General features: G+C 39.6%; 1 protein-coding gene across 1 annotated transcript in view; it reads right to left on the minus strand.

The window, feature by feature from the left end:
* Nucleotides 1–21,894, minus strand: part of alk (ALK receptor tyrosine kinase) — a 408,113-nt gene that overhangs the window by 205,114 nt on the left and 181,105 nt on the right. The window contains exon 3 of the mRNA XM_069661200.1: nucleotides 19,471–19,635. Within this exon, the coding sequence (XP_069517301.1) occupies nucleotides 19,471–19,635 (165 nt within the window). The remainder of the gene's footprint in view (nucleotides 1–19,470; nucleotides 19,636–21,894) is intronic.

Here is a 21,894-nt window from a genome sequence, read left to right on the forward strand (position 1 = left end):
GGATTTTCACTTACAAAGTCTATTTGGGGTGTGCTTATTATATCAAAGCAAGATGATGTTCAAAGATGTTCATACACATTTACTTTGTTGTAGCAGAAAACTGAGTGATCACTGAGCTTCTGGCATTTTTAACTTCACTTGAGGATGATGCCAACAAAGATGCAAATAATGTGTGTTAATCAGGGCGCCGGTTTACCTTAGTGGTTAAAGCGCAAGTCCCATGTACACAGGCTCAGTCCTCGACACAGCGGCCAAGAGCTCAACTCCCACCCTCGGCTCCCTGAATGTCGTCCTAAGTCTGTCCTCCCACATTTCTGACTATCTACTGTCCTTTCAAATAAGGGCAAAAGGCCCAAAAATAATAATGTAAATTTATATATGTATAAGCTATTTAGATAACAGATGTAATACCATCAAACTGTACATATTGTTGTCTGAGGGTGGTGTTCCGTGTAACTTTTTATTTTATACGTCAATGACATATGTGAAACGTCAGCATTTTTACAATTCCTGTTATTTGACACAATGTTTTCAGTTCAGGAGACGATCTAAAGGTTTTAGTAGAACGCATTGGAGATGAAATGGTCACACTCAAAAGATGGTTTGATGAAAATACGTTACCCTTAAATTAAAATAAAACTTATGTTTATGGTTTTTGCCAACAGAAAAATTGACGGAAACAGTTATCTGTATATTGATGGATTTCATATTGAAAGAGTTTCTGAATTTGATCCTTGGGTGTGATGATGGATGACAAAATGTCATGCAAGTCTCATATAGTACATGTAAAAACAAAAGGAATATTTCTGTTTTGAACAAAGCAAAGCATGTGTTAGATGACAAGGCAATGCAAATTCTGAATTGTTCACTTTTTATATTTTAGTTACTGTGTGGAAGTGTGGGTAAACACGTACATGAACATAAATCCATAGTGTATTTTACAGAAAAGAGAAGCAAGAATTATTCATAAAGTGGAGTCAAGAGAACACACCAACAGACTGTTAAGTCAGGACTATTGAAACTTAGAGATTTAGTTGAGTTGCAGACATTATTAGAAATGTACAGGGCAAAAAGCTTCAAAGAGTTTCAACAGGAAATCTACAAAATGTTTTTAGTTCAGAGAGCGAGGACCAGAGAAGGAAATTTCATTTTAAGCATCAGTATGTACAGACTAGTTTAAAGAAAATATGAACTGCGGTGGTTGGCATTAAACTGTGGAATTTTTTACAGAATGATTCAAAGTGTAAATATTTCTCACTTGAAAAAAAAATTGCTGATTAAGAATGTGACGATATGAAGCGGCAGTGGATTGTGACTGTCAATGTCAAAGTCAATGTTACCGCAAATTATAGTTTACCATCTAAGTTTACTGCTTACTTTTGTTTTGAGTTATAGTAGTTATATAGCCTATAGTAGTTTATAGTTATAGGCAGGCAAAATTTGATTTTTCTTCTCCCTGCTCCTTTTCGCTCACAGAATGTGTAAATAGAGCTGCGTTGTGATTATAAATGTTGAAATTGTACAGACCATGAACGGAACAAATAAATAAATGTATAACTCACAAAAGGAATCCTACAAACCATTTTAAGGGAGTTTGTTTTCTCAAAAATATCCACTAAGCAACCCATAATGCTAACTTCTCCCTGCCTTATACTGTATCTTAGTGATTCAGACTGCTCTGCTCACCACTTACTGAATGAGGACCATATGATTATTGCATGACAAGACTTCACTCGGTCACCTTTAAAAACTCAAGGGCACAAAACGGTTTTCCCTTTTAAAAACAAAAGAAAATCACATTAGGAACACAGCTAAGGTTAATACTTGTAAGACAGAGCAAACATTCCCAGTCCACCACTGATAAAGTGTTTAAAAAAGAAAACAATATTTGTTGAATCAGATGTTAATTCAGACTGGACGCTCACATTATTTTTCCTAACGAGTTATCAACTGTTTTGCCAGACATATTTTAATAAACACAATGTAACAGTTAAGATTGCAATTAAGATTGACCTGAGCAGACACCATATCACCATGGAAACTTCACCATATTCCTGCTGGATTATGAGTAATCATTCAGTATTTTTCCTTATCTTCAATATATTCTTAATAGGACATTGGAAAATCGTAACAATTGTCTATTTCCTGGTACTTCACTCTCCTGGTGAGTGTGTATGTTCAGCATACATATATGTCAGCAAGCCAAAAGTGTGAGCCTGCAAGATAATTACATTTCTGGTATTTTGAGACGGTCACCAAAGACAGACTTTAAAACATTATCAGTAATTCCCGACATATTCCAGCACTGACAACTTTCTACTTTCTTTACTTTGCATTTGGAAAAATAAAAAACTTACAGGAGACACAAAGCTGCACAATCATTCAAACATGGAATACATTAATCAGTTTTAGTACATTAATCAGTTTAGTGCAGTATGAACTGTCTACTTAAACACATGTAATAGGGATGACCTGAATTCTTCTAGGCTCCAGAGCCTCTAAAGTTGCCGTGGTTAGCAACATCCAAATCAGTGTTTGAATGCTTTGGGGTTGTTATTTTAATTATTAGGTATGCATTACCCCTCTTGAAACATCTGATGCTGGCAACTTAAGCCAAGTGCTTGCTTTGCCTCCCCGCCTAATCATCCTATTCAGAGCGCATGTTTTGTAAATCTAGTATTTGTTAGCTATATTGAAAATGTAACTCATGCAGATAGTTTGCTGAGTGCATGTGTTGCAGAATGTATCCTTTCACTGGTTACACCTGCAGCACAGTTACATTGTAAAGGTATTATGCCACTGAGGTTTTGTTATGGGATTGTTGGGGAACGTGTTTTCAGCTTCAGGACCCAACAATGTGTGTTATATGGGTAAGGCAATGTCTACAGACAGAGTTAGCTATGTTAGGGAGAAGATTACCAAGCAGCCACCAGCTGGTACTGGCAAAATAAATGCTGATATTAATAAAACTTTCGAACAAAACTGCCAACAAGCTACTTTCATTTCAAGGTTCTGGTTATTCAAAAAAAACACTTACGCTCTGCTCTAATGCCTGGCAATGACAGCAGGTTTGAACAGCAAAGCTTCAACTATTTGCAGATGGGTGTCGCCAGCCATCGGCAAACAAATCAGCTTTCCCGCAAGACCGCAAGATTGTGGTCTGCGTAAGGTGGCCTGCACCGGTGCCTGGCATCCTGCTTGTGTGGCCTTCTCTGTGGCCCGTGCCGGTCAGAAAGGTTACTACCACCATACTGAGATAAACAAGAAGATCTACAAAATCGGCCAGGGCTACCACAGCAAGGATGTAAAGATGGTGACATCTTTCAACAGTTCACCTTCTTCACTTCCCTGCCTTTTTTTAAGATTTTGAAATTTGATTTGGCACCAAAAACTATAAATTACAAAGATTACAGCATAAACAACGACTGACTGGTGTCAACAGTTTCTCTTTGTGGTGAGTTTCAGCGAGGTTTAAAAACAAGTTAGTTGTCAGGAGATATTAATTTCTCCAAAAGTTGGGTTGAAAGCACCTTTTTAAACAGCAGAGAAAGGAGAAGGATAATATACCCACAGATGGATGCTTTAACCTTGAATTACAATTGTGAAGTAAAGCAAAAGACAGAAAGTGATTCCATGAGCCTAAGGCTGAATTTAAGCAAGAGGCAGTGGAACCATGCTGCCTTCCACTCAGTTGAATGAGCACTGTAAGTGCACAGGAGTGTAAATGAAATGTGAAACTTGTACAGCGGAGGAGCTGTAGAGAAAAACACACTGAGATTTGGACAAAAAGTTACAAAATTTAACTCACACACAAAATATAACCTCTGACTGCTGCTTGAAGCAGAGGCTCTTTTTACAGACGGTGAGAATTCAGTGAGAAAAGAGGAATGCTTAGAAGCTTATGTTCAAAAAGTTACTTTTTATCTCATGTTGTGATTTTTATAAGTTCAGTGAGCTCATGATTAGCTCTGAGACATGACACAGTGCCTCAATTATTTATTTTGTTATTATTGCATGAACTGCAGTAAGCCTGTTCTTATAAACTCACAGGTTAAACACTATTTACTGACTGCATATCCTCATTCAAATTTCCAGCAGTGGAATTTAATCTGGAACATTACTCAAGTGCTAAACTTCATATAAAAATAGAGCAGGGGCAACTTGTCGACGTAATCGATTGGAGACATAGGTCGATTTGTACAACGTGCATCAATGCTTCAGAAAGACAAGCCAGCTCCAGGCCTGGATTCTCCCGGAGAAGACACTTAAGCTAAAACACCTCGCCCACGATCACTTTTCACTGAGGGAGTCATCGATGAGTAGTAGTACATTCTGTTGTTTAATTAGCTCACCCTACTCGTTTTTAGTAAAAAATACTGATTCCCCTGTTCAGGGAAAGGTTAAGGGTCATCACACAGTGACGTGGAAATTAGAGACTTAAGAATAATAATAATAGCAATAATAATTAAGAATAATCGATAAATTAGTCATTAATCGACTAATCGAAAAAATAATCGTTAGATGCAGCCCTATATAAGAATAACTCAAATTATTTACCGCTTCTTGATGCAGTTACATTACTACATTTTAGAGGCATTTTAGAGAATATTATACTAAACTCCACTGCCTTTATGTTTCAGCTACTTACTTTTCACATTAGAACTGTCAAACTAAAAATGGTATACAAACTATTGTGCATCACAAGAACATTTACTGTTAATACTTCATGCACAATCTGGTTACTGTACCTTACCTAAATACTACACAAAGATTACCATGCTTGCAGAATTCAACATGCAACTGTCCTGGTTTTGTTTTATGTCAAATTAAAATTTGACACATTATTATGTAGACAAAACTGTAAGAGCTATTTTAAATGTGGATTCCCTTTCCCAGACTCCAACCTGACTCTAATGTGCTTGTCATGCTTGTCATGCATCAATGACGTGGTCTTGTGGATGAATCTCAACGGAGGCTAAGACACTCGTGCAGCTGGGAGCCAGAATCCGAAGCGTCTAACAGAGGCCTCTTGGCACCATGAGTCCAGTGTATTGTGACCACCAGTGTGCTCAGTGTTCAGTGTGGTCATTGCCTTAGAGTTTTGAAGTAAACGATAATTTAATATTTCACCAAAAAATCTTTTAGTATTCTCAACAACTCCATTTAAAAAACTGCAGTAGTATATCTTTGTGCGCCACATTTCCTAAATTTCAATTTACAGATTAAGAATCCAGTCAGATGTTGTCATGCATAGAACAAACTGCTCTTTGCTCTTGCAGGAGCCAGAGACAACAGAACCCCTGCAGCACAATACAAACATTGTTTCAGGTGTTTCATACATAATCTGCATGAGCTCAGAGGGATACAAAAACACTGTCTCTAAGCAGCATTTGACTCTTTTAATACAAAGTTGTCAATGAACAACAAACCAGCCAAGTATGACAAATGAATTATGTGCACATACCAAAACAAAGGCACATCCACACAAAGTCATGCTTTAATTAATTCAATCATAAACCCATATTTCAACAATAGAGGGAAGCACAGTGTTAATGCAGTTCAAGTTGCTGTTAACTTGTTTTAATCCTTCCTCTGCAGTGCCAAACATAAACAACTCTCTCAAAGTTTCCATTTTAACAGTTTTTTTTATGTTTACCAACTTTTAGAACCTTGACTATTAGTCGTTAGTACAAGCCATTAGCTGACTTGTCGTTGTATATCAGTGATAGTAATTTAATTGCCATAATATATACTTTTTGGGGCTTCAGAGAATTGTTTTAAATCCAGGGCTGAAAAAGAATCAACTTTATAATACCCCTCTAAAATATACATTTTACAAGGGCACAGACGAAGACGACCAGCAAGGAGACAGAACATTTGGTTTATGCAGTATAATCCTTCCCCTCCAGACCTCTGCTTTCTATAGGCTGTTTCATTTAGCTTTAGCCTGCACAGCTATTCGCTGCCGCCTTGCTAACTAACCATTCTTACTGAGTGAAGAATGGTCATGAGATTTCTTGTTAATGTTGCATAAAACAGTGTCTATATTCACACAGCGCAGTGTACACAAAAGATACTTTCTGCTGACTACTTCACAAACTAAAGCACATGTTAAACTGCGTCTGCAATACATCCCCCTACTTTTCTTTTACTTACACGCAAGAGAAACTTGCCACCACATGGACATTTTGTGCAGTAGGCCACCTTCCTAAAAGAGGAAGGCTCTGCTGGTAATGAAGTTAAAGGTTGTCATTTTCCTGTGACTTGAAATGAAAACTTACTTAGACTCTCCTCATAGAAATTTGGTCGTCATATTTTGAAGCAAAAGAAGGCTTCGAATTTAAAATATTAGCATGAGAAAAGCAGATGAATTCATACTATACATTAAAAAGCTGTTGTCTCACTGCTTACATTATAAAGCTGATCTCCTCTGCCCCTCTTAACATCCATTAGCTTTTATTGAATATTGGTTTTAATTTTAATGTAGAGCCTGCTGTGCTGGTGCCTTTTCATTAATGCTAATAGTTAAGCTAGTGGCACTTATGTATTCATTCATCTCCAGGCCACTTTTAAACCATATTTTTTTCTCCACGTCTGAAATGCCTACTATATGTAATAAACTGTCTCCACTAAAGCAGTCAGGATCATATTCCATTCCTCCACTCTTTGCATTTCACACTGCCTTCTTTTCTTTCAAACCTCATCACAAATGAAATCTACTCTTCTTCCTTTATGTGACAACTGTCTGGTGTCTTTGGCTCCGTTATCGCCGTGCCTCAGCATTTATTATCTGTGCTGTTATTGCTTTGTGCACCAAGGAGGCCAGTGTTTTCTGTACTCCTTCATATTCATCTGTGTGGAATGTTAGTTTACGTTCTATTGTTTTCTGTGTTTGAAAAAGCAGCCTGTTTTCTTCTTATCCCATTTGCTTCCTCTCATTTTGTGTGCTTTTACGTTCAACACATACAGTACACCAAGTGTTTAAACCAAATCATTTCACTGAAAGGACTCAATGTAATACTGTGGGTCTGCAGTGCACAAACAAGCCTTCAGGCAAGGTGAGAGGTTTAAAAATGTACAACTTTAGCTCTATCTGGGTTTCATTTTTAACAAGTGAAGGGACTACGATAAGTAAAATGATACTAAACCAGGAAAGAATGGACTCGGCTAAGGGGTTACATTTGTCAGCGAGCATGGGTGAGTTAATCTTGGCATTGCAGCCAGATGTAAAAAAAAAAAAAAAAAAACAGAGGGGAAAAAATGTACAGTGTTAGAACTGTGAGCAAGCATAGAAATACATAAGGGTCTCTGATGTGAGATGCTTCAAAGATCAGCAGGGGGACGAGAGCAAGAACCCTGTCCAAGATGGAGGATGAATCAGACCCTCCACTCACCCCTGCAGGCCCCCGGTGAAAGCAGAAACGTGTCTGATCACAGCCACAGGGAGTCCTGCATGGCCACACACACTCTTTGTGTATGTGTGTGTTAAAGTATGCAGGCTGTGTGTGAGAGAGTGTGTGATCATGTGGATGCTCTCTAACCAAAGGAGGAGCCTTCAGGGAGACAATATTAAAAGAGCCCAATTAATCAGAAGTAACACAGCTGCGGCACAGGTGGATCACTAAAGAGGAATTCTGGGAAGCCCCACAGAAGCCCCACTCCCCCCTGCAGCTGCCAACCCAACATCGTGTTACCTCCTGACCTCAGGAATTCAACCGTTGCTGGACTGACTTTTAAATAGGCTGTTGAGCTCCTGTGCATATTTAAACTAGGCCCTGGTAATTCCATTGTTGCATGCAGGGCTTAAGTCCACTTACTACAACATTACACACACACAGCCACACACACACAGCCTCCCTGTTCCGGTCAGGATCAATAGGCTGATTGATTGAGTGAGGACAGATATCTTGGCAGAAGGCCGGACATGGGTATGGGATTGAGTGTCTGGAGCAGATTGGCCTTCAACAAACCAATCAATCTGTTAAGGATCAATGACCCACTCTATGCTAAATGAGAATGGTCTGGCAGTTACAATATATTTAGCTGATATCGGAATAAGAAATGCATTTTAATGGCCTTATGGCAAAAAAATAAGTTGATTTTAATTTCTTATGTTTTTTCATTTCTGTGCACTGTTGATTATTCACTGTGCCAACAGAAAGCTAATGAACACAGACACAAAAGCTTCCTTAAGCAGAAAGGAGATAACTACATCAGAACTCATAAATGTTCACTCAAGCTTAAAGCTACAAGAGGCAACATTATTTCATAAGAATTTGGTTAAAATAACACATTTTGATTATTGAATTTCCTAAACAGTATTAAATTGAAATCATCTGATTGCTGATCTGTGACTGTGAAAAACTAAAAGAGGGATCAGATGAGTGGGAGTGTAAGGGGCTGAAGAGTGAAGCGATGCAGAGGTTGCCCTGTTTCTTCTTTGACAGGTAACCGTAGCTCGTACGGTAACAGCTAACGTTAGCACTAAGCTCCAACACCTAGAGGTAAAAAGTAGAGGTCGACCGATAGAGGATTTTTAAAGGCCGATATAATAACGATAGTTTGTACGAGGAAAAAGCCGATAGCCGATTAATCGGCCGATATCTCCCTACCCCACGAAAAAAAATGAAACTAATTTAAATGAACAATCTTTATCTTTATTACATATCCTTACACATAAAAAGATGGTCCACACCAAGAATGATATCTATACTGATAGCTTTAGTAGTATTTGAACATTTTGCCAGCAATAAAGTGTACTTTTTGGAATATTCTCTCCTCGGGGCTGCAGAGAGACGCACCACACAACGGCTGTGCGGCACACACCAGTTGCAAAACGCGCTAGCATGTTTGGTGTAGGGGAGTAATACAGAGAGATAGAAGGTTTACATTGGCATGTTCATATTGCTTACTGCCACTTTAATATTTGTCCAGACTTGTGTTCAATTTAAAGATACTTAATTGCAGATGTGTGGATGGGGCACTGTTTTATGGCTCTTTATGGCTCACCAATGACTGTATATATAGATGGACGACGCGTCTCCATCTGCTCTCATTGTACAAAATTGATGCCGAAATAGCCCCCGTGATGGACGCTGCCATCTTGCTATGGTGACGTCATTTGGAGCCAGAGTTGCGCAGTAGAGATCTGCGGGTAGAGCCGCCGTAGCCACTTCTGCTAACCAAAACACACACTTACCGATAAAAACAGAAAGGATCCTGCACGCCAGCGTATTTAACAGCAGAACAGCTTCTTGTGTTGGTCTGAAGCAAACGTTCACAGATATCGGGACTTCAATGACTGTCGTGATTGGTTTAGTAACGTTTCCTCTCACAGTTCCTCCTCTACACCTAAACCTAAGGAGCCAATCCCGTTAATGGATGGGGGGACCTTATGCATATCATTATGTGCAACCTATGGCAACCACTTTGGTGATGTGCGAGTCAGCTGTAACCTTCAAACTTTTGCAAACTCACTACTGACTGCTAACGTTAACATTACTACTACTAATTACCAAATCAAATCAAATTAATTACTAAATTTCATGCTAGCTAGTTTCAACAAGTTGCCACTAAACGATGGCAGACATGTGTTTTGTTTTCGCGACGGAGGGGGCGGTTGGAAATGTGTATAGTGGGCGGGGACTATGCAGATTTGGGAATTTTCAATGAGGGAGACAGAGGAGATGCCTTTACGTCTTAAAACATGACTGGAGCTGGTCTTTTACAATAATTTTGTTGTGACTTAATAATTCTTATCAAAAGGGACAGCAGAGACAGATTGGCTGGATAATTCTACGTTCCTTCCCCTTTTGGGCATTTATGACAATAGAAAGAGCAAGCAGAAGGCTCAGTTGAAAAAAAAACAAAAATACACACACAATAAACACACTTTGGAGAGATGTCAACAGCGTAGCACAAGAATACTAATTGGATAGTCTACAGACTGTATTCTAATTACATCAGAATGAAAGTTGAGATAATGAGATTTTTTTTCTGTCTTGTCTCTGAAAGGTACGCTGTACCTGTAATTGCTTCCTTCTGTTTTATTTGTCTTTTAACTGTAGTTCATTAAACACGAGAGAGTGAGAGAATAGAGAGTGACATTGTCTCCATGCTTACACAGGCAATTATAATCCTCAGAGACAGAGTGTCAGCCTCTGTTGTAGTGAAGACCTGATCAATCTACAGAGGTCACAGAACAGTACATGACGGTTTGACACTAAATCATGTAGTTTCCTTAGTTTTCAGTGTTTCACAGCACTAACATGTAATTTAGCCAACTACTTCAACAATCAGCAAACATCAGCTTCCCACGAGGCAGGTGCACATTTTTTCTTGTCTTCTTATCACCAGGCAGAGGTCATGAGTTTATTCTGATGCCATTGTGTTTCAGGGTAATTAAGTTGCAATAACTTTAGTTACGTTACTAATAAGCAATGAGCTCAATGTAGCGCTGATGCACTGTTAAACTTGCCTGTATAGCATAGGACAGTTCATTACTGGAACAGGGACGAAGGTGGGCCATTTGCTGGATTATTGGCAGCACAACGATTGTTGAGTCCTCTGACGACATACTTGACAAAGACTGAGGGCATGCAGCCAGAACGGGGCCAGGACTTCAAGGTCAGAGGATACATTAAAAACTGTCTCTGTCTCCAGGATGCAGTAACCTCTAGGCTCACAGAAAGCCCTGAAGGTTCACACATGGATGAAAAGAGAAAAGCAGCCTTGGCTAATCTATATCAGCTCATTAGCAGTGAGGTATCAAGTGTGCTGGTGATTCTGAGAAATGAAGGTTGAAAGGGAAAAGGACTGGAGGGAGTATGGGGATCCGACTTCTCACACAGAACCTGCCGTTAGTCTTGGTATGTCTGAACGAGGTGCCTTTCCCATGCTATATTCCACATGTTGCTCTAGTAGTCCCCTAGTGGTTAGTCTGTACTGCTCTTTATGATGCCTTGAAGTAAGTAGAGAGTATGTGTGAGGGGGTGATATGCCTCAAAAGGTCATGAGCTGGACTCAAATAGCACAATATGTACAATGGTACCTAACGGTTCCTTCATGCTTTGTTTGCACACTGTTCAGTAAAGTATATAGTGACTGTATATGGGAGTAGACATAGCCTCTTGGTTTCAAAAGAGAAAATGCAAAAGTGCCTCAAACCTGTATTTTTTTCCAATTGCCAGCAGGGGGCAACTCCACTTGAAATATTACCTTTGTAAAAAATATTTAATGAGTTTACAGTCTCAATAGCAACTTTCAAGTCTTCTTCACAACAGAATGATGTTCATTTTGAAAATTAGGTTACGATTTAGTGTCAAATAATAAATCAGTTGATGCTTAAGGGCGTGGCCACCTTCTGATGGACATGCTGCTACTATTAGGACAGGTCAAGTAGGATACATGTCCTATCCAAATATGCTTATTTCTTGCTCAAATATCCAAGATGGCGACTGACAAAACGCGAAAGTCTAGGCTTCAGAATTGAAGTCTACAAACAAAGTCTGCAATGTTGGTCAGAAATGCAACAGAACAAACATTTAAGACAAAAGGGATCTTTGCAGCAGTGCCTTTACTCCAAACAAGATTTTTTTTGTGCACCGACCCATCAAGTTAACTGGCCCCTTAACTTCAACACCAGCTGACATGCTCCCATGTTAGCATGCTAATCACAGCCTGCCCCCCTCTTAGAATAGCCTCCTCCATAGACATTTCTCTAAAGGTATCTGTATAAGGACCATCACACTGCTGCTTTAGATAATAATCCATTAGTTCCTTCTAATGTCTTTATAATAACTGAACAACCCCCTGCTGTTAAAATGCACGTGCACAACATGAACTGGAGGCAAGAACACAATGCAACAAGTCGTACTGATATATAATTCAAAGCATCTTTAGTTCAACGAGTACGAGCTGCATTTTAATAGTCTGTCCTGGTTAAATGAAGTTACAAGAAGGAATTTAGATTGTTGTTTGAGGGATATTTTTAGTGACTAAAATGCAAGATATCTCTTCTCCTGATTTGGTTTAAAAGAATACATTTTCTTCATCCAACACCACAGAAATTATTCCAAAACAGAGTGAGATGGGGGATGAAAAGAGAGTGAATAAGAGGTCGGATGAGTTTTTTAGTTACAAATATTTACTTTCCTCCTGTTTGTGGGTGGCCTTCAGATTTTCTTTTTTTCCATGTGTTTGGATCAACTAGCTAGGACATTTTTCTGATCATACAAAAGGATGTGCTGACCTTGCAGAGGCCAACACAGTTGATCCATTTTCTGCAGTGTTTAAAGATGTTGGAGGTTGACTGATTGTTTTTACATTGTACAAGCATACTTATAAATTATATATTAATATATTATGTAGTTGTGAGCAGTATTTGTAATATCACAGCTTTTGTTTACAAAGACTTTAGCTGTTATTCCATCTCCATATGGACTGGATTGCCAAGAGTCTGCCATTATGTGAGGAGTCAGAGCACATTTCACAACAGCACATGTTTCATGGGAGAGAGCGTAGCACAAATCACTGACATTCAAATCCTGCCCTGTTTGTCTTTTACTTTCAGAAAGGAGGATATGTCTTCTGAAACATAAATGAAAGGGGGATGTTATGGACTAAAGGTCATGTGTCAAAGGTTCAGTGTTTAACAAGCACCTGTCCATACATTAATTAAATCTGTGGTCTAGGTGAGTGAGGCTTGGCGGGCAAGCCAACTGTGTTTTCTTAAAAGAGAACTGTTCAGTTCTTTTTGCATCCATGTTCTTTTTTTGTCCTACACGCTCAGGTCTGACAGGCCAAGTGTAGTGCCACAGAAACAGCCGTTTTTCCTGCAGATGGAAGAGGCAAAATACAAAACAAAATCTTGCTTAAAATGCCAGGGCTATTTTATATATCAGGTCCAAAACAGAAGTAGAATAAATTGCCTCTCCTCCAAAGTAATGGTTCATAATTATTTGCTGAGATAAGAAGAGCCCTGGATGCAGAAAAAGGCCTTGGATAGGCTTCTTGTCTGTTTGGTGAGAGGGCCATTGATCTGTCCAGGTGCAATCTTACTCGGTAGATGTGAAGCAACAGTGATATCACACGTTTCCTTCGGCTTATTTGAAGTGAAACTTTGAGAAACTTTGTGAGAAGCAATCTGCTGTCCAGAATCCCAGAATACTCTCATGTTTAAAGTAACGGGTCTTGTATTCCCACAGATGGCGATAATACGCTGCCTGCTACAAACCAATGGAGGAAACTAACGAGCCAAGCCGTCGTTAACCTTTCCTGCTTCAGCATCCCGACCGTAGCCAGTAAGCACAGGGGAGACTTATTGTTGTTCTGCTCCAGGGCCAAAGCTGTAGCTAGCTTCAGGGCTAACTCCCGTCACTTTAATACGCCAGCAGCAACCACAACACAGGAGCGCGGCTTGAGTCTTGAGGAGTTGTAGGTTTTATTATCCACAAACACTCTCTTCCGCTACTCCTGTCTCCAATACTTTACGTAAAGCGTGCACTCACACTTCCGTTCTCTCTCACTCGCTCTACCACCCCAATCTCATGCGCTTCCTAAAACAGACCAAGACCGTGCTGCAAAAGTGTTCATCTCAACACCAACGCGCCTCCAAACCGAGTTCCTAAGGGCTGCAGGACTGAACACAGTTCTGGCTGAACAACTACGAAGCATTAGAATAATTGAGCTAAATCTATAAAAAATTTGCAGCTCATCACTTGCAACCGTTAGTGTTTTCTACACGACAGTGTGACTGTGCTGGTGAAAGGAGATATAAAATATTTGAAAAAAAACCTTATAAACAAAACAATGGCATAAGTAGGCCTCTGTTAAACAGGAGAGGTGTCATAACAATCATTCACAGGAGGGACCTTCTGTCAATGTGTTTCTGAGATGTGGTATTTGAACTGGACGGACGCCTCCGGCCATGGCTCTCACCAGGGCGAGGGTGTAAAAAATAAATAAAACTGACATGAAAGTGAAACTAAGGGTTCTCAGATATCCGGGCAGAAGGTAGACGGCAGATGGACAACACCTTCTGGACAGCACTAGAAAAACAAAACAACCCTCTTAAGAAATGGCAGGATGGCAAAAGGAAAACATGCATTTTGATCAGTTGCCATGGTGATTGTTCATGAAATATGGAATAATATATGATCATTTCATGCCAATATTTTCATGTAATTATCTTAAAAAACACTTATAGCCATAAAATGCAGCCCTCCTGATATTCTATTGAAAATTGAAGTGATTTCCCTATAAAATATAATGTTATTAATTCTTTTCCAACATGTACAGTGAAAAGAGAACAGCACCTCATTTTCTCCTTATTTGTGTTTGTGCGAAAAAGGGACAGTATGTGTTGCACCATATTATTACAGTCTTGTGTCCCCTGTGTTTTACCGAACATCCACTTGTTAATTCCATCAAGAAGAATTCATCCTCATTAACATCCTCATTCAATTTTTTTTTTTTATGGTGCACACAAAAACATAAGTAAATTAACTTTTTAAGGTGTGATGCATTGTTAATCTAATGCTGAATGAAGTTCACAAGTCATAAGGAAGGGAAAGATAAAAGCCCCTGGTTTGTTATTTAGTTTATTGCATATTAAAATACTCATTAATTCGTCCATTCATTAATCTGTTGTTTATAACTGTACTACAACGAAGCCAAGCCCAGTCTGGGAATGACATTATTGTAGGTAATCCTTTAGTAAACAGCTTCCAATGACAGAATGCAGTATTTGTGTTTGCCTTTTTGGTAGTTTTATAAGGTACAATACACACGTTGAAAACATACTGTTTAACTTTATTGCAGGCCTAATTATTAACAGATATTTTGTCAGAGAGGAGAATTCAGGAGCACCGGTTTAACTTCAAGCACTTAAAATTCTGCATCCCATGTATAGGAGCTACAGTCCTCGATGGAGCGACTCCCACCCTCGGCCCTTCGCCGCCTGTCGTCCCCACTCTCTCTTCCCCCATTTCCGACACTATCCACTGTCCTCCCTCTAAATAAAGGCATATCAAAAAAAAAAAAAAAAAGAGGAGAATTGTGTTATGACTGCAGTTCAGTGAAAGTACAAAGTGCTTTAATTCAAAACATTTCTTATACTCGATTTCCACACGTTTCCTGATATACAGCTCCTACAAAGTCTGCTACAGTTACTGAACCTACTGTTTAAGATGCAAAGAAAGAGATCTACGCTGCCAGTGTCTGCCTTTACTCCTAACATTAACACCCTGTAGGATAAGAACATTAGCTTCAGTAATCCAAAGCTTCCTCTACAGTTTGCCTTTTTATGCTGGAAGCTTTAATGCTCAGCCCAGCAAAGAAAATTCAGACGACGCCCTGAGTTGGCAGATGATGGACAGCCTCGGGGCCACTCTATTACAAACAAACAAATCAACAGCCCCAGCAAAGAGCGTCCTAGTGGATATCTCCTCCTGCCAGTCAGCAATGAGCTTCAGCTCATGCCCCTGTGTTCTGTGTGTGAGCAAGAAATCAATGTGTAATCATATTCACACTGTCTTTGGCAGGAGACATTGGGGGCAGACACAGAATTGAGATGACCCGCTCAGCGCGGAAAGGGCGCAGGAGAAGCCAAATACATTCAGATAATTTTGTGTCTTTGTTTTGCCTCTTCCACAGTGTCCCCATTCAAAATCTCTCCAGATTATGCCCGACAGAGGTGACTCATTTTCAATCAAGTCGATTAGTGTCACAGACGAGGCGTTTGGCACAGAGATAGCTTTTGCATGGTTTGATTGAGTGGATGTATATTCCTTGAGCCTCCGTGGTTACTGCTGTGTCTCACCACCTGTTAGCTGGCCACTGTAAAAAAAGAACACTTCACTGTGCCCTCAGAAAGATCTCATGTGTCAAAGCAATCCATGATTACCGCTTTGAATTTTCTTGATCTAAATGTTAAGCATTGTCTTTTATGCTAATTATCTTGCCAAGGGCACCATTTCCTCATGCTGTTATCATTACTTACTTTACCCAGAGCGCTAATGTGGCTAACCGCCCACACATATTCATATAAGTGATGGCCCAGGACATCATGATAATGACTGACAATGTGTGCATTAAAGCCACATCTCATTTCACACATTCATGGAAAAAATTCAGCAGAGCCAAAGTGTTTTAGGATCTGCAGGATACTGAGGAAAAAACAATATTACAGACAACCACAGAGGGAAGAAAGCTTAGTTACAGAATGCTAATGCCATATCTTATTTTATTTTATAGATGGTATTCATTGTTCATTAGCAGGCATCACTATCACACGTGCAGCCTGTGTTTATGGTATGTGGACATGCTTGATCTAGGTAACCATAGCGCTGTGTTGTGCAGAAACTAGCTGAAGACCAACTCCCAGCCTATCTACATAAAAGAAACACTGTTTACGGGCTTCTAAGTTGAACATCTTACAGCGGATGAGTTAGATACTGTGGAAAGCACAGCTCTAGCAATTCCACGGATCACAGCCATTAAGTATTCATCCCTTATTTCCATCCCTTTTAAATTGCAAGCTCCAGTGAAATGTGTGGAGACAGCAGCTCGCCCAGCTCAATTATTCAAAACACGCCAACTGCATTGTGGCTAACTGAGGGCTTGAACATGATTATGCACATATATTTCCTTTGTACTCGGCGTCACCTACTTTCAATCATGATCAGCTTTGTTTTCTTTTTTTTTCTGCACATATACATGCATGATATTTACTATAGCTGTTAGAGGGTCAGGGAGATGCTTGAATGACCTGATGTCCTGTTTAATTACATTGTTTAATGGAATATCTCTTTAAATATTTGTGCATAAAACATATCTTTATAATATTAATGGAATCCCTCTGGTCATAAGTATTTTGCATCTTTAACATTGACTCAACATTGACTCAATAACAGCAGAGAAACCTACAACAGGAGAAAATGTTGTGTCCTTATCCTACAGAGTTCAAAGATTCATATCCAAAACATGTCTGAAAATCAAGACCATAAAACGTGATGTGAAATTATTTGTACACCAATCAGGGACTATTGCTCCTATCTTACACCCTGCACAGTGGGCACTTTATTGCTGGTTTCTGACTGACACATCTTGGCAGCTTTACGTCCAGAGCCCACACTGTGTAAGTAGTAAGTTGTTACAAGTTGTAATTAAAATTCTGACCATGTATGAAGTTTTAAATTATCAGGTCAGCCGCTGTGCCTTGTGCGTAAATGTGCACAGCGTCTTTGAATGTGGAGACACACTCATTGTTTCTGCTGCATTGGGATCCCTGCAGTGGATATAACTGCAATCCAAGCATTACAATATTTCTTGCTCTGTTTGTTTCTGGGCATAATGGAAGGAGAGAGGTCAAGTGAGCCCGAGTCTGACCTGAGCACAGCTTGTTTTTTAAAAAATTGCTAAAATTGCAAACAAAAAGCACTGCTAAAAAAGGGATTGGAACAGGACACTCTCATTAGTTTGAAAAACATAACACAGATTAAATTAGGGCTGCAACTAACAACTTTTTTGATAAGCAATTAATCTGTCGATTACTTCTTCTCATTCGGTTAATATATCAATAATGTAACTCAATTAATATCTTAATAATCTTGATTTACTTAATAATTGCTTATGTAAAAGGAAAGTACAGACAAGGCCAGCTCATTCCGCCGCCTCCGGCAGATTAGTGTCGGTTCTGACGGACAAACGCATGGTAACAAGTTAATTTAAACACAACGTGACGGACAGAAATACGATCCGTCAGTTTTCTCTCCATTTTGTGATGTTTAATGAAGCTGGGCATTAGCTTTATCAAGAGTTAGCATTAAAATAGCTTTACCAGTGGTGTTAGCTTGTTAACAGCTTTACTGCTACGGTATACTGTCCTACGCTGTTTTATCAGAAGCCCGTCTATGGGCCCATCACAAAAAAAAGAGAGAAAATAGACGGAGTTTCAGTCTGCTAGTTTTAAAAAAAATAAAAGTTAGAACCCGTAATCGTGTGTTTGTCCATGTAAACGGACACTAATCTACCGGAGGCAGACACATCATCAGCACTGCACAACAAACGGATACTCCTCATTGAAACATAATTAATGTTTATCCCAAAGAAGACCGGAGATGGTGTAACTTCCTGTAACTCATGGCTGACCCCAGTGACGTTTTCACAGCGCATGTCGTGCATCATAACACAGACCAAACTAATTGATGATGAAATTCGTTGGCAACTATTTTAATCATCGATTTTAATGGATTAAATTGATTAGCTGTTGCTGCCGTAGATTAAATCAAAGAGTTAATAAAATGCCTTAGGGCCTTGCACTGTATTTTGTGCAAATAATATGCACCATTAAACCACCAATGGAGGGATAGTTAAAGGGACTCGCACTGTGCACTTTGGACCATGTGCTACAGGTCATATAAATACGGCTATATACATCATAGGTAGAAAGCCAACAAGCTTGCCTATGGGGGTTAGTGGCAATAACAGTGCCTTATTAAATTCTTCTGTAAAATTCAGAATGTTATGAAATAAAACGTTACATGCATATGACTTATGTGTTTCCCGTATTATCAAGTTATTAAGCATACTTGGAAATCAAAGTCATTTTGTCGTAATTGATCAAGATGCCAGAGAGAAATCAAAGGACCCACTGACACTCTTTGAGCTGCTGGGCCTTAAACTTCTGCTATTTTTACCTCACTATCTTAAATTATGTCTACCTACTGGTGACGTCTTAAGACACACACACACACAAACACACGCATGAACACATCCTCTGCCTTCATTTACAACTAAAACTAGATATACATCCGTCTTTTCTCCAGTCCTCTCACACTAACTCCTTTCTCTTACCAGTCAATATATTTCACTTTTCCAATTTCATCTGGCACTCCACCCATCTGCTCTCAGACTGTGGCTCATGATAGCGAAAAAAAACATTTAAGGAAATAAATAGACCCTCTGTCTCCCTCCATTTCACCATCACCTCAGGAGATAAGACGACAGAAACTATTTTCTCATCTTCCGAGGTATGAAAATGAATGATGCCGGAGGATATGGAAGATTTGAAGGCGGGGGCATACAAGATGTTGCAGACTACTGGCTCAGTAAACTATATTCAGCTCTTTACCTGAGAGAACTTTATGAAAATGGATATCTCAGTAGCAAACATAGCCACACACTGTTTCATTCTTTTGGTATTAAAGTTTGAGGCCGAAGTGAGAATTGTTTTGCGTCAGTTTCGCTGTAACTTTTGCAATGACATAATTCAGCAGGTAGCTTGTGGCAACCAATAATGCAAAGCACCAAAAAAGCTTGTCACGACAAAACTGACGACGACTTCAAAAGGGTGCTCAAAAAGTAATGGATAATGCATTCTTTAGAAAGTTCACCGTGAGCAGGGAATATCTTAGTATGAGAAAGGTTGTTGGAATAATGAAACTCCCCGACAACGGGGGGACGTGATACCTTCGTTCTTACCTTCCTCCCACCCCTGGGGACTTCCTGCCTTCTTTTCCGTTTTCTCGCTCCTTTCCTCCCGTAGGTCTCCAGCAGCCACTATGCTCCATGTGAACTCTGGGACATCCTCCAGGTGCTGGTCACATGTCCTGCTGTTGCCAGGGCATCGATGATCTGTTGAAACAGGAGGCATTTACATAAAGACACACTTATGCGGCTGGTACATTGCTTATATTTTCAAACACATATTTCAACAGGGGTTAACATACTGCAATAAATAAACAAAATCTGAAAGCCCTTTTACTGCAGTCTTATTAATCCAAACCCACAGGGAGAGAAAACCTAATGCAGCAGCAGAATATTTGAGTCCATAAATAATATCAGGCAAATATGATTGGAAAAACAAAATATGGCACAAGCATTCAGACACCTTCTTGAGTCTGATTAGCAAATTAAACTTTTAATTACATGCACTATCAGGGGAATATAGGGGCTAAACTGAATAAACATAATTTTGCAGCAGCAATATTTGTGTCTTTTTGATTTAAAGTCCACAGTCGTGCTTTTTACAGTCTCATCACACGAAAGAGTTTTCAAACTGTTGCACAATATAGAGCTAAATCCCTCATTTGACTACAACTTTAACGGAGTAGACAGAAAAGGAAACGGGGTGGAAAAACATTCTGTTGGCTGTATTGTAATTTCCGTTTTAATGGCCTCTTATTTCTGCTGCACAACATCATGTTCTTTGAACCCACAAGGCAGGAACTAAAAGCTTTAACAGCAGCTCACCTCTTGCTGCATGGTGCACACTTTTGTTATTTGGAGGAGTGGAGGGGGGTTATACAAATGCCGTTTCGGTGGAAAAATTGCTGCTGTCTTGACCAGGGCTGGGTGGAATAGGACTAAAGGTATTACTGCCATAATACCCTCCCTTAAAATTTACCCAGAGAGAAAATTAACGGTCTGCTCTCCACCCACTCATCGTCTCTCAGTATCTATCTCTCGCCTTTATCTGTCCTCCCCTCCCTGTAGACAGACCTCATGGAGACTCATCCCTGCGGCTTGGTAAATAGGTGTTTCAGGGGGCTTGGTCACTTTCAAATGACTTCTCACACAAGGCTCTGGAGGAGAGGAACTCTTATTATCATGATTCTATGTTTAGCCACCACATTCCGATCCCACTTAGCATTAGAAGTACAATTTATGTACTACAAACAAAGTCGGGAACATTTCTGTCATGTATCATAAAGAGATAATCATTGTGACATGGCTGTACCAATCTCTTATAGATGTGCTAGTATTGAATACATACCAGCATAATAGCTAAACTAAGTCCAAGAGTTTACATGACTGTAGCATGGCAGTGATCTAACCTCTGCATCACTCCATACATATTGGTTTCTGATGTTAGTTTTGGACCAATCTCAGAACCCATCCGCTATAGTCTGACGACGACAGCCTCTGGGAGCAACGGTGATCATGATGTCAGGCATGTCCGGTTTAGCAAGTGTTTAGTGATAAGGACTTCTAGCCAAGACTTCCTTTCCCGGGCACTGCATTGTTTACAGTCCAGTTAGCAACTTGAGAAACAACTTGTGATCAGTGCAAAAGTGAAGCAACATCTGGCCCTTAAATCATGTCAACAAAATAAATGGCGTCATTTCTCTGTACATTAAGTCCCTCGGAGGAGCGCCCATTCATCTGTTTGTGGTGAGTCTCAGTTTCACTGTAAATAGTAAGTCACACAGAGGCTGCACTCTGGCTGCAAGCTTTGTCAGGTCTGTCCTCAAGAGGAGAAGAAAGCAACATTTAAAATAAAATGATTGTTGATTGGAGGTTGGATCGATCATTTCTGGTGCATTCGTGGAAGTCAGGAAATCTTAACGCTGAACGGCTTTTGCGATACAGCGTCAAGGGAATTTATCTCAAGTTGGATTTTTGATCTAGAACAGATTCTTAGTTGAACTTGCTGCAGATGTCTGTTTATAGAGAAAAATAAGGAGCTAAATTGTCGTCAGATGACCACTGCATCTTAAAAAAATGTACTTAGCCTACCTTAAAGGTGACCAAGATTAACAGACTGATGTCACCAGACCAATTTAGAAGCGTTTACCACATTGTTCCATGTTGTTCAGATATGCAGTGCCACAGCTACAGTCTAGGTATAAACACCTCAACTCGGGAAACACACCTTTTCTTTATTTGTTAAAACTGTCACTATGTGCTGAGGTCTTGGAAACTTTCCCATGCTGTGCCGGTCTCTAAGAAATCAGAAGCTATTTTCACACATCGATTTTATAGCAAGAGCCATTACGCCTTCTGTTTTTAAATGTTTGTTTTTTTAAATTTCAGTTCAGCCTGTAAAAACTCTGATACCACACTTTTTTACTGCAAAGCCTGATACTTTTTAGAGTGAGGAGTTTTATTGCT

This window comes from Semicossyphus pulcher, unplaced genomic scaffold (assembly GCF_022749685.1).
Source record: "Semicossyphus pulcher isolate SPU_LCO1_2020_fin unplaced genomic scaffold, fSemPul1.0.p SCAF_14, whole genome shotgun sequence".
NCBI classification, from domain to species: Eukaryota; Metazoa; Chordata; class Actinopteri; order Labriformes; family Labridae; genus Semicossyphus; species Semicossyphus pulcher.